The sequence below is a fragment of the Staurois parvus genome, unplaced genomic scaffold, assembly GCF_062004578.1.
Source record: "Staurois parvus isolate SC_StPar_1 unplaced genomic scaffold, SC_StPar_1.0 ptg002133l, whole genome shotgun sequence".
Classification (NCBI taxonomy): Eukaryota; Metazoa; Chordata; class Amphibia; order Anura; family Ranidae; genus Staurois; species Staurois parvus.
Window position 1 is genome coordinate 45,001 of NW_028319929.1, and position 16,844 is coordinate 61,844.

Genomic DNA, 16,844 nt, shown 5'->3' on the forward strand with positions numbered 1-16,844 from the left:
ACAGTGGAAGGAGGAGGGGGGTGGCAATGTTGGGTGGAGCCGTGTGTTAGCACAGTGGAAGGAGGAGCGGGGTGGCAATGCTGGGTGGAGCCGTGTGTTAGCACAGTGGAAGGAGGAGGGGGGTGGCAATGCTGGGTGGAGCCGTGTGTTAGCACAGTGGAAGGAGGAGGGGGGTGGCAATGCTGGGTGGAGCCTTGTGTTAGCACAGTGGAAGGAGGAGCGGGGTGGCAATGCTGGGTGGAGCCGTGTGTTAGCACAGTGGAAGGAGGAGGGGGGTGGCAATGCTGGGTGGAGCCGTGTGTTAGCACAGTGGAAGGAGGAGGGGGGTGGCAATGTTGGGTGGAGCCGTGTGTTAGCACAGTGGAAGGAGGAGCGGGGTGGCAATGCTGGGTGGAGCCGTGTGTTAGCACAGTGGAAGGAGGAGGGGGGTGGCAATGTTGGGTGGAGCCGTGTGTTAGCACAGTGGAAGGAGGAGCGGGGTGGCAATGCTGGGTGGAGCCGTGTGTTAGCACAGTGGAAGGAGGAGGGGGGTGGCAATGCTGGGTGGAGCCGTGTGTTAGCACAGTGGAAGGAGGAGGGGGGTGGCAATGTTGGGTGGAGCCGTGTGTTAGCACAGTGGAAGGAGGATCGGGGTGGCAATGCTGGGTGGAGCCGTGTGTTAGCACAGTGGAAGGAGGAGGGGGGTGGCAATGCTGGGTGGAGCCGTGTGTTAGCACAGTGGAAGGAGGAGGGGGGTGGCAATGCTGGGTGGAGCCGTGTGTTAGCACAGTGGAAGGAGGAGGGGGGTGGCAATGCTGGGTGGAGCCTTGTGTTAGCACAGTGGAAGGAGGAGGGGGGTGGCAATGCTGGGTGGAGCAGTATTGTAGTACTGGATTGGGTGGAGGAGCCAAGTATAAGTGAGATGGGTGGAGCAATGTGATCATTGTGGGCGGAGCAGCTGTGATTGGTCAGGACTGGAATACCAGTGGTGGGTATGAAGCTGGATGAGGCGTGGTCTGTAACTAGTCTGCCGTCCCCAGAGGTCCCTCTGACTGTACCTTTGATAGGGTTCTGTATCAGGACGCTGGGCGAGGTGGCCCTTATCGGAAGGGTAGTGGCCCCTTCTCTCATACTCTGAGTTCCTGAGGGATCCAAGAATATATATAGACATGTGGGTCTCCACTCATAATAGAAATAAGTTGGGGTGACACAAAGACACATGGGGGTGGAGATCCATGTGGGGGTCTCCTGAAACAGGGGACATGTAGACGGGGGACAGGTAGTTACAGAGACGTTAGCGTGTTAGCGGCACATACATGTTAAACGCTATTAGAGATTGAGAGACCTGGAATGTGGCGGGGCCATGTGACACTGGACAGTACAAACACGGGACATGGTACATATGTGGGGGGACATGACATACAACATGTGAAGAATGGACTCATGGCTTACCCTCAACAGCAGCAGATGGAGAGATGTCCTCTGTGAAGACACAAGGAAAAGACTGAGGAGAAGTTGGGAGAACGGGGACAAGAGGGGCAGGGAGGACGGGACACGAGGGGCAGGGAGGACGGGACAAGAGGGGGCAGGGAGGACGGGACACGAGGGGCAGGGAGGACGGGACAAGAGGGGGCAGGGAGAACGGGGACAAGAGGGGGCAGGGAGGACGGGACACGAGGGGGCAGGGAGGACGGGACACGAGGGGGCAGGGAGGACGGGACAAGAGGGGGCAGGGAGGACGGGACAAGAGGGGGCAGGGAGGACGGGACAAGAGGGGGCAGGGAGAACGGGGACAAGAGGGGCAGGGAGGACGGGACACGAGGGGCAGGGAGGACGGGACACGAGGGGGCAGGGAGGACGGGACACGAGGGGGCAGGGAGGAGGGGACAAGAGGGGCAGGGAGGACGGGACACGAGGGGGCAGGGAGGACGGGACACGAGGGGGCAGGGAGGAGGGGACAAGAGGGGCAGGGAGGACGGGACAAGAGGGCGCAGGGAGGACGGGACACGAGGGGGCAGGGAGGACGGGACACGAGGGGGCAGGGAGGACGGGACACGAGGGGGCAGGGAGGACGGGACACGAGGGGGCAGGGAGGACGGGACAAGAGGGGGCAGGGAGGACGGGACAAGAGGGGGCAGGGAGGACGGGACAAGAGGGGGCAGGGAGGACGGGACAAGAGGGGCAGGGAGGACGGGACACGAGGGGGCAGGGAGGACGGGACACGAGGGGGCAGGGAGGACGGGACACGAGGGGGCAGGGAGGACGGGACAAGAGGGGGCAGGGAGGACGGGACAAGAGGGGGCAGGGAGGACGGGACAAGAGGGGGCAGGGAGGACGGGACAAGAGGGGGCAGGGAGAACGGGGACACGAGGGGGCAGGGAGGACGGGACACGAGGGGGCAGGGAGGACGGGACACGAGGGGGCAGGGAGGACGGGACAAGAGGGGGCAGGGAGGACGGGACAAGAGGGGGCAGGGAGGACGGGACAAGAGGGGCAGGGAGGACGGGACAAGAGGGGCAGGGAGGACGGGACACGAGGGGGCAGGGAGGACGGGACACGAGGGGGCAGGGAGGACGGGACACGAGGGGGCAGGGAGGACGGGACAAGAGGGGGCAGGGAGGACGGGACAAGAGGGGGCAGGGAGGACGGGACAAGAGGGGGCAGGGAGGACGGGACAAGAGGGGGCAGGGAGAACGGGGACAAGAGGGGGCAGGGAGGACGGGACATGAGGGGGCAGGAGGGAGGATGGGACAAGAGGGGGCAGGGAGGACGGGACAAGAGGGGGCAGGAGGGAGGACGGGACAAGATGAGACAGATAAGACCAGACTAGAGGAGACAGTAAGGATGGGATGGCTAGAAGAATGAGAGAAAATGGGATAGATCGATATAAGGATGGGGGAAGACGGGACAGACAGAAGGATGGGGGAAGACGGGACAGACAGAAGGATGGGGGAAGACGGGACAGACAGAAGGATGGGGGAAGACGGGACAGACAGAAGGATGGGGGAAGACGGGACAGACAGAAGGATGGGGGAAGACGGGACAGACAGAAGGATGGGGGAAGACGGGACAGACAGAAGGATGGGGGAAGACGGGACAGACAGAAGGATGGGGGAAGACGGGACAGACAGAAGGATGGGGGAAGTCGGGACAGACAGAAGGATGGGGGAAGACGGGACAGACAGAAGGATGGGGGAAGACGGGACAGACAGAAGGATGGGGGAAGACGGGACAGACAGAAGGATGGGGGAAGACGGGACAGACAGAAGGATGGGGGAAGACGGGACAGACAGAAGGATGGGGGAAGACGGGACAGACAGAAGGATGGGGGAAGACGGGACAGACAGAAGGATGGGGGAAGACGGGACAGACAGAAGGATGGGCCAAGACGGGACAGACAGAAGGATGGGCCAAGACGGGACAGACAGAAGGATGGGCCAAGACGGGACAGACAGAAGGATGGGCCAAGACGGGACAGACAGAAGGATGGGCCAAGACGGGACAGACAGAAGGATGGGGGAAGACGGGACAGACAGAAGGATGGGGGAAGACGGGACAGACAGAAGGATGGGGGAAGACGGGACAGACAGAAGGATGGGGGAAGACGGGACAGACAGAAGGATGGGGGAAGACGGGACAGACAGAAGGATGGGGGAAGACGGGACAGACAGAAGGATGGGGGAAGACGGGACAGACAGAAGGATGGGGGAAGTCGGGACAGACAGAAGGATGGGGGAAGACGGGACAGACAGAAGGATGGGGGAAGACGGGACAGACAGAAGGATGGGGGAAGACGGGACAGACAGAAGGATGGGGGAAGACGGGACAGACAGAAGGATGGGGGAAGACGGGACAGACAGAAGGATGGGCCAAGACGGGACAGACAGAAGGATGGGCCAAGACGGGACAGACAGAAGGATGGGCCAAGACGGGACAGACAGAAGGATGGGGGAAGACGGGACAGACAGAAGGATGGGGGAAGACGGGACAGACAGAAGGATGGGGGAAGACGGGACAGACAGAAGGATGGGGGAAGACGGGACAGACAGAAGGATGGGAGAAGACGGGACAGACAGAAGGATGGGGGAAGACGGGACAGACAGAAGGATGGGCCAAGACGGGACAGACAGAAGGATGGGCCAAGACGGGACAGACAGAAGGATGGGCCAAGACGGGACAGACAGAAGGATGGGGGAAGACGGGACAGACAGAAGGATGGGGGAAGACGGGACAGACAGAAGGATGGGGGAAGACGGGACAGACAGAAGGATGGGGGAAGACGGGACAGACAGAAGGATGGGCCAAGACGGGACAGACAGAAGGATGGGCCAAGACGGGACAGACAGAAGGATGGGGGAAGACGGGACAGACAGAAGGATGGGGGAAGACGGGACAGACAGAAGGATGGGGGAAGACGGGACAGACAGAAGGATGGGCCAAGACGGGACAGACAGAAGGATGGGGGAAGACGGGACAGACAGAAGGATGGGGGAAGACGGAACAGACAGAAGGATGGGGGAAGACGGGACAGACAGAAGGATGGGGGAAGACGGGACAGACAGAAGGATGGGGGAAGACGGGACAGACAGAAGGATGGGGGAAGACGGGACAGACAGAAGGATGGGGGAAGACGGGACAGACAGAAGGATGGGGGAAGACGGGACAGACAGAAGGATGGGGGAAGACGGGACAGACAGAAGGATGGGGGAAGACGGGACAGACAGAAGAATGGGGGAAGACGGGACAGACAGAAGGATGGGGGAAGACGGGACAGACAGAAGGATGGGGGAAGACGGGACAGACAGAAGGATGGGAGAGGATGGGACAGACAGAAGGATGGGGGAAGACGGGACAGACAGAAGGATGGGGGAAGACGGGACAGACAGAAGGATGGGGGAAGACGGGACAGACAGAAGGATGGGCCAAGACGGGACAGACAGAAGGATGGGGGAAGACGGGACAGACAGAAGGATGGGGGAAGACGGGACAGACAGAAGGATGGGGGAAGACGGGACAGACAGAAGGATGGGGGAAGACGGGACAGACAGAAGGATGGGGGAAGACGGGACAGACAGAAGGATGGGGGAAGACGGGACAGACAGAAGGATGGGGGAAGATGGGACAGATAGAAGGATTATTGGACAAGAGGGAACAAATAGGAAGGATGGGAGAAGATGAGATAGAGAGGATATGAAAAGATAGAACAGATGGAAGTATGGTGGAAGTTAGGTCAGATAGAAGTATGGTGGAAGTTAGGTCAGATAGAAGTATGGTGGAAGTTAGGTCAGATAGAAGTATGGAAGAAGATGAGACCAACGAAAGGGCTGGACAGGATGAGATATTGAGAAGGGTAGGAAATGACAGGACAGATATCGGAGGAGATGGTGGCAGAGATGAAAGACCAAGACTAGGTGGTATAAAAAGAAGGCCAGGACAAGTACGAGAGAGGTAGAGGGAGAAAGAACATACTGTAAATGGCATTAGAAGTAGGAGGATGGAATTGTAAAAGAAGAAAGTGAGTAGATGCGGAGAATGAAGGGTGGAGGAACAGATAGATGCTGGATAGCTGAAGCTCATGATAAAGTAAGAATAATGGAAAGAGGAAGTGAGATGATGCCGGGAGATGAAACCAGAACACAGGCCAGAGAGATGAAAGACAAGGCAGGATCATGAAGGAAGGCCTGAGGACAAATGTGTGGATTTAGAAAGGGATGGACCAAAGGTAAATGAGCGAACGTGAATGAACATTGAGGATACATTTTGGTTCCTGGAGGCAGAATGAGGAACTATAGAAACAGGATACTTACCTTCCAGAGAGTTCTGTGGGACAGACTGACCATTAAATGAGGTCTGACCAGCTCCAGCTAAGAAAGAGAGCGGAGAAAAGTCATTAGAACAACATTTGTCACATGGCTGGAATCATGTGCAAGAGGAATTTGGGGATTCTATGAGATACTCATAAATTATATATTTTAGAAAAATGTTCCAGATAATGATGGCAGATGTGAGAAAACATCGGGTGATGGAGCAGCTGAAGGATCCCTCTGACTGTGATGTTCAGTATTCTAGTTTCTGAGAAGGAGGTAAATCTCACCATATTTAGAGCTTGTGGCATCGGGATACCCGGCCTGGGCACCGTATGGAGATTTGGCTGCTGCTGATGAAGGTGGAAAGTTCACTTATTAGTCTACAGAAAGGCCACCACCTTGTTATCAGACACAATGGCTGTGAAATGTTTTCCCTACCGGATTTTGCAGATTTAGGGTCGTATCCTAGAGCGTCAAGCTGTGATCTGTATGGGAGCTGACCATAGGCACCTAGAGAACAGACAGGAAGCATCAACAACTCAACAAAGAGGAGACAGAAGTAGTAAGACTAACGTGGCCATATATACAGGGCAATCCCAAAAACAACCAAACACAATACCCGCCAAGAGTTCCTACTGGAACCATGAAATGATCTCAATTATTGATGGTAAAAGTTGAAATTGCTCCATGTGTGGCCAGTATATGGGGGGTGGCCTCCTATTTTAGTAATAGGAGGCAGAAAGGGGAATGACAAGATGAGAATGATGGAGGATAAGGAGAAAGAAAGAGAAATAGCAAGGGTGAGAGACGTAGGGGGAGATAACGAGAGATAGAAAAGGAGAAGGAAGTAGAGAGGTGACAGATAGGGAGCGAGGAAGGAGTATAGACAGAGAGGAAGGGACAGCAATGGAGAGACAGAAGGAGAAGTGAAGAAAGGGACTCACCCAGTTTAGCGTTCTCCCCCGCAGGCCCTTGGTACGCACTGAGTGGATTTTTTAATCCTACAAGAGAAGACACGTCTCTGTTATGCCAAAGATGGGACAATGCCTTTCAATAATTTGAACCCTTGAAATAATTTTCAGGTCTTGGGGAACCCCTGCTAAAAAAAATTCATGGGAGTTCAATGGAAAAAAATTCCTTGCTTTGGAGATCAGTGGTAAGAGAAATACCCCCCAGAATACCAACCCTATACACAGCCAAAAAGACCATTGGTGTCATGCAGTTGGCTCTGCCAAGAAGCCTTGGCCCCAAAGCTATGCAGACACCATCAAACTGGAGGTCAATCAGCCACAGCTCAAGGAACCCATCGCAAACTCTGGAATAACTTACCATTAGCATACGGCTGCTGGTATAACCCTGGAGATAAAACAAGGGAGAGAAGGATCAGAAGACAACTAATGATGGAAGATTGATGGTCCAGGATCAGAAGAATCAGAAATGGGGAAGAGACGGGATCACAAAGGATGGAGATGAGCAGCAATAGAATCAGAATGGGAGCCAAAGGAATCTATTCGGCTTCCAAGACCAGTAGGGGATGCCAACCATCCAAAAGTTTATGGATTTTGTGTGGGATCTTAAAATATGAAATGTTCGTGGGCAAAGATCTTTCCTTTATTCATTGTCATTACCCCATTCTAACTAACTTCAGGAGTTATATTTGTTCCTCTTCCTATTAGAGGACATTTCTCTCTGTCAAACATGGTTTGGCCAGCATTATTGTCCACTCCCAGGACTGACAATATCTGAATCATGATATTAGGTCTCACGGTACAGGTTTCTACTGTACACTAAGAACCAATAGGTGGGTATGTGTATACATGCTGACAAATTTTTGGAAGGTGGCCATGAAAAGTCTTGAGGACCAAGGTAACAGGCTCAAGGCAGCAAAGCCCTCCATAACTCAGGTGAACCCTCATAATTTGGTACCTGCTTTAGATGTCTTTGCTCCGATACCTACAAGACAGAATAAGACACAGTCACACATCTACCCATTACACCCACCATTCATTATGCTCTACGGTGAACATTTAGCAATAAATATTTTTTTCCAGAAAAGGTGACAACTGACATAAAATCAAAGACAGCGGGCGGGAGGTGAGATTAGGGGTCATATGGATGGTTTCTGTACAGAACTGATGTTATATTATCATCCAGGTTTCTTCTTTTTCATGACTTCTTATTTACAGTGTAGTGGTGACACAATGACCCTCTGTGGTCCTTCATAGTATCTATGGATGTCCCTCTCCTGTTTATGGTTGTTGTTCATAGAACATTATCTGCAAATGTCTTCCAGTCATATACCAGATGACACAGTGACACGTTGTGGTCATTCCTTATAGAACATTATCTATGGGTGTCCTCCTCAAGACATATACCCCACCAGGTGACACTCTGTGGTCATTCCCCATAGAACATTATCAATGGGTGTCCTCCTCAAGTCATATACCCCACCAGTGACACTCTGTGGTCATTCCCCATAGAACATTATCAATGGGTGTCCTCCTTAAGTCATATACCCCACCAGTGACACTCTGTGGTCATTCCCCATAGAACATTATCAATGGGTGTCCTCCTTAAGTCATATACCCCACCAGTGACACTCTGTGGTAATTCCTTATAGAACATTATCTATGGGTGTCCTCCTCAAGTCATATACCCCACCAGTGACACTCTGTGGTAATTCCTTATAGAACATTATCTATGGGTGTCCTCCTTAAGTCATATACCCCACCAGGTGACACTCTGTGGTCATTCCTTATAGAACATTATCTATGGGTGTCCTCCAAGTCATATACCCCACCAGTGACACTCTGTGGTCATTCCCCATAGAACATTATCTATGGGTGTTCTCCTCAAGTCATATACCCCACCAGGTGACACTCTGTGGTCATTCCCCATAGAACATTATCAATGGAATGGATGTCCTCTCCCAGTCATATACCCCACCAGTGACACAGTGACCCTGAACTTGGTGTCGGCTATTACTGCGACTCAACCATATGAATATATATATATATATGTGCATGTACACTATATTGCCCCAAGTATTGGTCGGCCTTTCCACGCACATGAACCTTAATGGCCCCCCAGTCTTAGTCCGTAGGGTTCAATATTGAGTTGGCTCCGCCCTTTGCAGCTATAACAGCTTCAACTCTTCTGGGAAGGCCGTCCACAAGGTTTAGGAGGGTGTCTATGGGAAGGTTGGACCATTCTTCCAGAAGCACATTTGTCAGGTCAGGCACTGATGTCGGGGGAGGAGGCCTGGCTCGCAGTCTCCGCTCTAATTCATCCCAAAGGTGTTCTATGGGGTTGAGGTCAGGACTCTGTGCAGGACAGTCAAGTTCCTCCACCCCAAACTGGCTCCTCCATGTCTTTATGGACCTTGCTTTGTGCACTGGTGTACAGTCATGTTGTCCCCAAACTCTTCCCAGAAAGTTGGGGGCATGAAATTGTCCAAAATGTCGCCTTAACAGTTCCCTTTAATGGAACTAGGGGGCCAAGCCCAACCCCTGAAAAACACCCCCACACCATAATCCCCCCTCCACCAAACTTTACACTTGGCACAATGCAGTCAGGCAAGTACCGTTCTCCTGGCAACGGCAAAACCCAGACACGACCACTGGATTGCCAGACAGAGAAGCGTGATTGGTCACTCCAGAGAACACGTCTCCTCTGCTCTAGAGGCCAGTGGTGGCGTGCTTTACACCACGGCATCCGACGCTTTGCATTGCACTTGGTGATGGAAGGCTTGGATGCAGCTGCTCGGCCATGGAAACCCATTCCATGAAGCTCTCTACGCACTGTTGTTGGGCTCATCTGAAGGCCACACCAAGTTTGGAGGTCTTTAGCTATTGACTCTGCAGACAGTTGGTGACTTCTGCGCACTGTGCGCTTCAGCATGCGCTGACCCCGCCCTGTCATGTGACGTGGCCTACCACTTGGTGGCTGAGTGGCTGTTGTTCCCAGTTGCTTCCACTTTGTTATAATCCCACTAACAGTTGAGCGTGGAATATTTAGTAGCCAGGAAATGTCACGGATGGACTTATTGCCCAGGTGGCCACCTATCACGGGACCACACTTGGAGTCACTGAGCTCCTGAGAGCGACCCATTCTTTCACCAATGTTTGTAGAAGCCGTCTGCATGCCTAGGGGCTTGATTGTATACACCTGTGTCCATGGAGGGGATTGGAACACCTGAATCACATGATATGGAGGGGATTGGAACACCTGAATCACATGATGTGGAGGGGATTGGAACACCTGAATCACATGATGTGGAGGGGATTGGAACACCTGAATCACATGATATGGAGGGGATTGGAACACCTGAATCACATGATGTGGAGGGGATTGGAACACCTGAATCACATGATGTGGAAGGGATTGGAACACCTGAATCACATGATGTGGAGGGGATTGGAACACCTGAATCACATGATGTGGGGGGGATTGGAACACCTGAATCACATGATGTGGAGGGGATTGGAACACCTGAATCACATGATATGGAGGGGATTGGAACACCTGAATCACATGATGTGGAGGGCGGGGACAATACTTTTGGCAATATAGTGTATATAGAAGCAGAGATTGCTCAGTCCAGATGGAGAATGTGATGGATACCTTGTGGGAAGATGTCACTGGGGCAGCCAGAGGCTATGGAGTAAGGTGAGTGATATGTGACTTAGGTGAGGATCAGGACATAAATGACAGCCAAGGGGGTGGATTACAAGCTGGACTTACCAAGTCTGGAAGGTTTTCCAATTCCACCTGGAAGAAAGCCGAGACATTGTGGCATTATTACCCATACAACAATTCCTGACCTTCTCAAGGCCCAGCTCCCATCCCATTCCCAGGTTTTCCTACGTAGCTGATATATAAGGATTGCTATAACTATGAACATTATCATTGTTGGTTAATATGGCACCAACATCTTCTGCAGTGATGTACAAGGTGAGGATACACAGGGCTACAAGGGTTACATTAAAGCCGAAACGCCAGCCAATAATTTATCTTCAGCTTTGGGTGGAGTGGAGAAGGTTCAGTAGCTCAGTCAGGATTTTATTGCTGAAGAACAGGAAGTGAAGGAAAACATTTCAAAGGGGCCACCGAAAATAAAACCCTGACAGAGGTCCCCACCCTTCCATCCTCCATCCAAAACTGCTAAAATGGCTGCATTCGAGCTTTACCATAAATACTGCAGTTCCAACATCTTCCACGGCGCTGTACAAAGTGAGGACTATAAAACGCAGAAATACTGTACACAAAAGACAGAGAATGAGAAACCACAAGAGCTTGCAGTCCAATACCTTGGTATAATGCAGCACCATTCCCATATCCTGCAAAATGAATGAGAAATGTTACTGAGCACCAATCAGGGTCTGGAGTCCATCATCTACGGGAATAAATATATATATGCATATTATATAGGCCTGTGGCCACCAGAACCTTCTTCTCATACAGAGGGAGGGGTCATAATCCATTTCTATACACAGCACATGTGTGGAGGGTGTGAAGGTCACGTGTCATATAAATGGTCACCACCTACCTGCTTTGGATGGTTTCCCTCCTATACCTGAAACACAAAGACATCCAATCAGCACATTGCCCTAATGTTTCCCCAGACAGACATGATGGACCCTTTCCGACATATTACATTGTCCCCTCTGACCATCAGAGAACACGAAGTACGCACCATATTGTATGTATTCCATGGGATGAAATGTTCCATTTCTGGTGTGTTATCTACAGGGATATGAGATGATCTTCTGACCCCCCCCCCCCCCTTAAAGCTGTGGCACTTTAGGCCAAGGCCTACACATTTTTCTAATTGTTCCAGTCTGCCTCCAAACCAGATGTCATAGATGCTCCATGTGGGGATATCTACAGATATAAAAACTCCGAACATGCCCAATCACAAGGCACACCTGAGTGATGCCCAGAAGACGGCCAAAATCCAACTGTACAATCTGCATCAGACTGACCTGCAACGAGGTACTCAAAGGGCCCTCTGTGTTATGTGGTTTGTTAAGGGTGGCTCAGCACTGTGAGAACTTGGCTAGATGGTTGTCTGAGGGTAGGGTAGGTTAGATCAATGTTAGGGGCTATAGTGTAAACTTTAGGGTTTGAAAATTAAAGTTTTAATTGGAGAATTCTTTGGGAGGAAGGTTAGATGTTAAGAGCTTATTTTATGGTACACCATCATCTGTGTTATACATCTCAGTACCTTGCTGCTGCTGCTGCTGCTGGTAGGCATTAGGGTAACCTCCATATGCATTCCGGTACCCTATGGGGAAAATGAGAGACTTAAGTAAAAAAGAAGATCCAGGGGCTGCAGAGAGGTCCAGAGAAGAGAACTGAATAGAAGATGGAAGGGTAGAATGATGGAGAAACTCAGTACATGGAATACAAGCAAGAACTCAAGGGGTGAGGAGCAAAGGACTGAGCCTCCACATATGACGACGAAGATTATGAAAGAAGTAGCAGAGGTTTTACCTCCCAGAGCTGTTATATTGGGGTAAACTTTCCACAACCTATCCAAAAGAGGGGCAGTGCCTGAGGAGGGGCAATTACAGAAGGAAAGATAGGGTGCACCCAGGGAGGATGGAACCATAATGGGATTCTGTTGAGAAGTTCTCAGGATGAATGGAAGAAGGATGAACCCCATTACAAAGTGTTTAAACTTAAGAGACCTACCAGCCTTTGGGGGCTTTCCACCATAACCTGAAATAGAGAGAAAGTAACAGTGGATAAATGATGTGCTACTAAGACAAACCTTCCTGTGAGAATCCTACTAACCACCCATATATGAGAGACCTCCAAACCTGCAGGGAGACCCATATATGACAGTCCTCCAAACATCAAAGGAAACCCATATATGAGAGTCCTCCAAACAACTAAGGAGACCCATATATGAGAGCCTCCAAGCCTCTGAGGAGACTCCCATATACAATATGTCCTCAAAGACATTCTTGAGATCTGAATACGAGAGTCCTTCAAACATCCCAGGAAATACTAAGAAAGTCTAACATGAGGGTCCTCCAAGGAAAGTACTCCAAGAACTTAAAATGGATGTTCTCCACACCTTCCGGAAGAACCCAAATATGATAGTCCTCTGGGATCTTATGTCATTCAGAGGAAACATTGGACCCCCAGATGGCAAATCACTGTACTGAGCTCAGTAGATATTGGCAAATGCTGTAAGTAGTACTCTTTGATTACCTGGCTGCTGAAAGTTACTGGGATACAGGCCAGCATTATACCCTGAAGAGAAGAGGAGAAAAGGGATCCTGATTATTTCCAACCATAGCCAAAGGAGGATAGGAAGGAAGACAGACAGGACAGGAAGAGGATGGAAGACATAATGAGAAGAATGAAGGAGATGAAGAGCATAATGAGCTGGATGAAGGTCACAGACAGGAGGATAAAAGACATAGCAGGAAGGATGAAGGACATAGCGGGGAGGATGAAAGACTTAGCAAGAAAGATGAAAGACACAGTGAGAAACACGAGGGACACATCAAGAACTACCAGTAAGAAGTTGGACAGATGTCATTACCAGCCTGAGCTCCATATTGCGGGTAACTTCCAGCTCCATAACCTGACAAAGAGGAAACCAAACAAAACGTGAGCAACAACCAATCTAACTTTTCCTGGACAGAAATTATTTCTCCCTCTAGATCTGTCCAATTCCCAGGAGAAGTCACATTGTACATTATTCTGGATAATACGAGAGATAGAAGGATATACTTTACCTGTTTGCTCACCATACTGGGGGTAATTAGAGGCTCCATAACCTATGTGGGCAAAAGACACAAACAATGAGAAAAGTGTCCCATTTGGGGTGAGGAGACTCCAGAGAACAGAGAGAGGACAAGACCAGAGGGCATTAATAGATGGCATCAATGGACTAACATAATATAGTGTCACTGGTCACACTCCGAAAACCAAACATTTTACTGAAATTTAGAGACCAGAAACAATCACAGATCAACAGAGCCAATAGAGGAGGAGAAAGATCACAGAAATGACAGTACCAGCTTGAGCTCCATATTGTGAGTAGGCCCCAGCTCCATATCCTACGGTAAAGAGAAAACACAAATTAGAAAATGTTTTCTACAAGCCAAGGCATGTCTCTTATTCTTAGAAAACCAATTCTTCTACTTTTCCCAGATGTTCCAATCATTTCTGCCGGTGTTCCTGAGCTCAGCTCATTGACTCCTTCTAGCAGCTAATAAATAGTTACAAATATTTACCCTCCTCAGCCAATCACTGAGGGGTTTGTTCAGCCTGTGAACTGAGGAAAGATGATGTTTGGTGGAACCTTCCAGAATGTTCTTCCCTCCTCTGGGAATGTTTTGAAGAACCTTCCAGAGTGTTCTTCCCTCTTCTAGAAATATTTGGGGGAAACTTCCCGAGTGTTCTTCCCCCCTCTGGGAATGTTTGGGGGAACCTTCCAGGGTGAGAATGTTTAGGGGAACCTTCCAGGGTGTTCTTCCCTTCGGGATTGTTTGCAGGAACTTTCCAGAGTGATTGGTGGATGGGGGGTGGATGGGGGAGCATAAGGGATGATTGGTGGATAGTTGGCAGACGTGATCATTTGTGTGTGGTGGGCAGGGGAGATGATTTGTGGATGGCGGACAAGGGGAATGATTGGTGGGTGATGAGCATGAGGGATGATTGGTGGGTGATGGGCAGGTGATCATGATTCATAAATGGCAGGCATGGAGGATGATTGTTGGATGTTGGGCAGGGGTGATGATTGGTGGATGGCGTGCATGGGTGATGTTTGGTGGATGGCAGGCATGGGTGATGATTGGTGGATGGCAGGCATGGGTGATGATTGGTGGATGGCAGGCATGGAGGATGATTGGTGGATGGCAGGCATGGAGGATGATTGGTGGATGGCAGGCATGGAGGATGATTGGTGGATGGCAGGCATGGGTGATGATTGGTGGATGGCAGGCATGGGTGATGATTGGTGGATGGCAGGCATGGGTGATGATTGGTGGATGGCAGGCATGGGTGATGATTGGTGGATGGCAGGCATGGGTGATGTTTGGTGGATGGCAGGCATGGGTGATGATTGGTGGATGGCAGGCATGGGTGATGATTGGTGGATGGCAGGCATGGAGGATGATTGGTGGATGACAGGCATGGGTGATGATTGGTGGATGGCAGGCATGGGTGATGATTGGTGGATGGCAGGCATGGGTGATGATTGGTGGATGGCAGGCATGGGTGATGATTGGTGGATGGCAGGCATGGGTGATGATTGGTTGATGGTGATGCACATTTCTATGTCTGGTCTCTTCTATTCGGGATGTATAGACATGGATGCCCCCAGGGGGAGGATTCGGGGCAATCAGAACACACATACCTGCTTTGGATGGTTTCACTCCATAGCCTGAAAAATAAGAAATTTCTACCATCATAAACTCTGTTAAGCTGAATAAATCGGATATTATAATTGTGCGAGACGAAGGCGAGAACTGTCTGTTCTGCACCGGATACCAGAATGAAAGGGAGGAGCTGATTGGTTGCTGTAAGCAACACAGAAACCCGTATTAAATGTGAAAAGTAACTGCAACTGCCAAGAGGTAATGATACTGAGCGCTAGATTGACTAATAGACTGCTGGTCGATGTTACTCGGGTATCCAGCCGCCTCATTCCCATACCCTGCAGTGAATGAGACCGAGTAGATCCAGAATGAAGATGGAGAGATGGAGAGATGGAGAGATGGAGAGATGGAGAGATGGAGAGATGGATAGATAATAGATAGATAGATAATAGATAGATAGATAATAGATAGATAGATAGATAGATAGATAGATAGATAATAGATAGATAGATAGACCTACACAAGGCTGGACTGGGCTACCAAACTATGGCCAAGCAGCTTGGTGAGTAGGTGACAACAGTTGGTGCAATCATTCACAAATGGAAGAAACACAAAACAAGTGTCAGTCTCCCTAGGTCTGGTGCACCATGCAAGATCTCACCTCGTGGAGTGTCAATGATCATGAGAACAGTGAGGAATCATCCCAGAACTACACGTGAGGATCTTGTCAATGATCTCCAGGCAGCTGGGACCACAGTCACCAAGAAAACAATTGGTAACACACTACGCCGACAAGGACTGAAATCCTGCAGTGCCCGCACGGTCCCTCTGCTCAAGAAAGCCCATGTCCAGGCCCGTCTGAAGTCTGCCACTGAACATCTGAATGATGCAGAGGAGGACTGGTGGGAAGTGTTGTGGTCAGATGAGACCAAAATCCAGCTCTTTGGCATCAACTCAACTCGCCGTGTTTGGAGGAGGAGGAATGCTGCCTATGACCCCAAGAACACCATCCCAACTGTGAAACATGGTGGAGGAAACATTCTGCTTTGGGGACGTTTTTCTGCTAAGGGGACAGGACAACTGCACCGCATCAAAGGGACGATGGACGGGGCAATGTACCATCAAATCTTGGGTGAGAACCTTCTTCCCTCAGCCAGGGCATTGAAAATGGGTGGTGGATGGGTGTTCCAGCATGACAATGACCCAAAACACACGGCCAAGGCAACAAAGGAGCGGCTCAAGAAGAAGCACATTAAGGTCCTGGAGTGGCCTAGCCAGTCTCCACACCTTCATCCGATTGAAAATCTGTAGAGGGAGCTGAAAGTTCGAGTTGCCAAACGTCAGCCACCAAACCTTAATGACTTGGAGAGGATCTGCCAAGAGGAGTGGGCCAAAATCCCTCCTGAGATGTGTGCGAACCTGGGGGCCAACTCCAGGAAACGTCTGACCTCTGTGATTGCCAACAAGGGATTGGCCACCAAGTACTAAGTCATGTTTTGTGAAGGGGACCAAATCCTTCTTTCCCTCATGAACATGCAGATCCGTCATCATTTGTTAGACGCATTTCTGCTGAATTTGTTGTTGTATTCTGTCTCTCAGTGTTACACCGAACATTCCATTGTTAGACCGATCGTTTCTGTGAGGGGCGAACATTCCATTGTTAGACCGATCATTTCTGTGTGAGGGGCGAACATTCCATTGTTAGACCGATCATTTC

The 16,844-nt window shown here is 50.6% G+C and overlaps 1 protein-coding gene across 7 annotated transcripts in view; it reads right to left on the reverse strand.

The window, feature by feature from the left end:
• LOC149432637 (uncharacterized) overlaps positions 1-16,844 on the reverse strand; it is a 33,658-nt gene that overhangs the window by 5,744 nt on the left and 11,070 nt on the right. For 2 of the 7 annotated variants that reach the window (XM_089665109.1, XM_089665105.1), the window contains exons 10-25: positions 13,823-13,864; positions 13,541-13,582; positions 13,345-13,386; positions 13,008-13,049; positions 12,483-12,509; positions 12,013-12,072; positions 11,335-11,361; positions 11,096-11,125; positions 10,530-10,556; positions 7,713-7,739; positions 7,116-7,142; positions 6,731-6,787; positions 6,225-6,296; positions 6,074-6,136; positions 5,787-5,843; positions 1,432-1,461 (exon numbers count right to left, since the gene is read on the reverse strand). In XM_089665109.1, the coding sequence (XP_089521235.1) occupies positions 1,432-1,461; positions 5,787-5,843; positions 6,074-6,136; positions 6,225-6,296; positions 6,731-6,787; positions 7,116-7,142; positions 7,713-7,739; positions 10,530-10,556; positions 11,096-11,125; positions 11,335-11,361; positions 12,013-12,072; positions 12,483-12,509; positions 13,008-13,049; positions 13,345-13,386; positions 13,541-13,582; positions 13,823-13,864 (672 nt within the window). Of the gene's footprint in view, positions 1-1,037; positions 1,122-1,431; positions 1,462-5,786; positions 5,844-6,073; positions 6,137-6,224; positions 6,297-6,730; positions 6,788-7,115; positions 7,143-7,712; positions 7,740-10,529; positions 10,557-11,095; positions 11,126-11,334; positions 11,364-12,012; positions 12,073-12,482; positions 12,510-13,007; positions 13,050-13,344; positions 13,387-13,540; positions 13,583-13,822; positions 13,865-16,844 lie in introns of all 7 variants that reach the window. The other 5 variants (XM_089665104.1, XM_089665103.1, XM_089665102.1 and 2 more) reach the window with 5 other exon arrangements.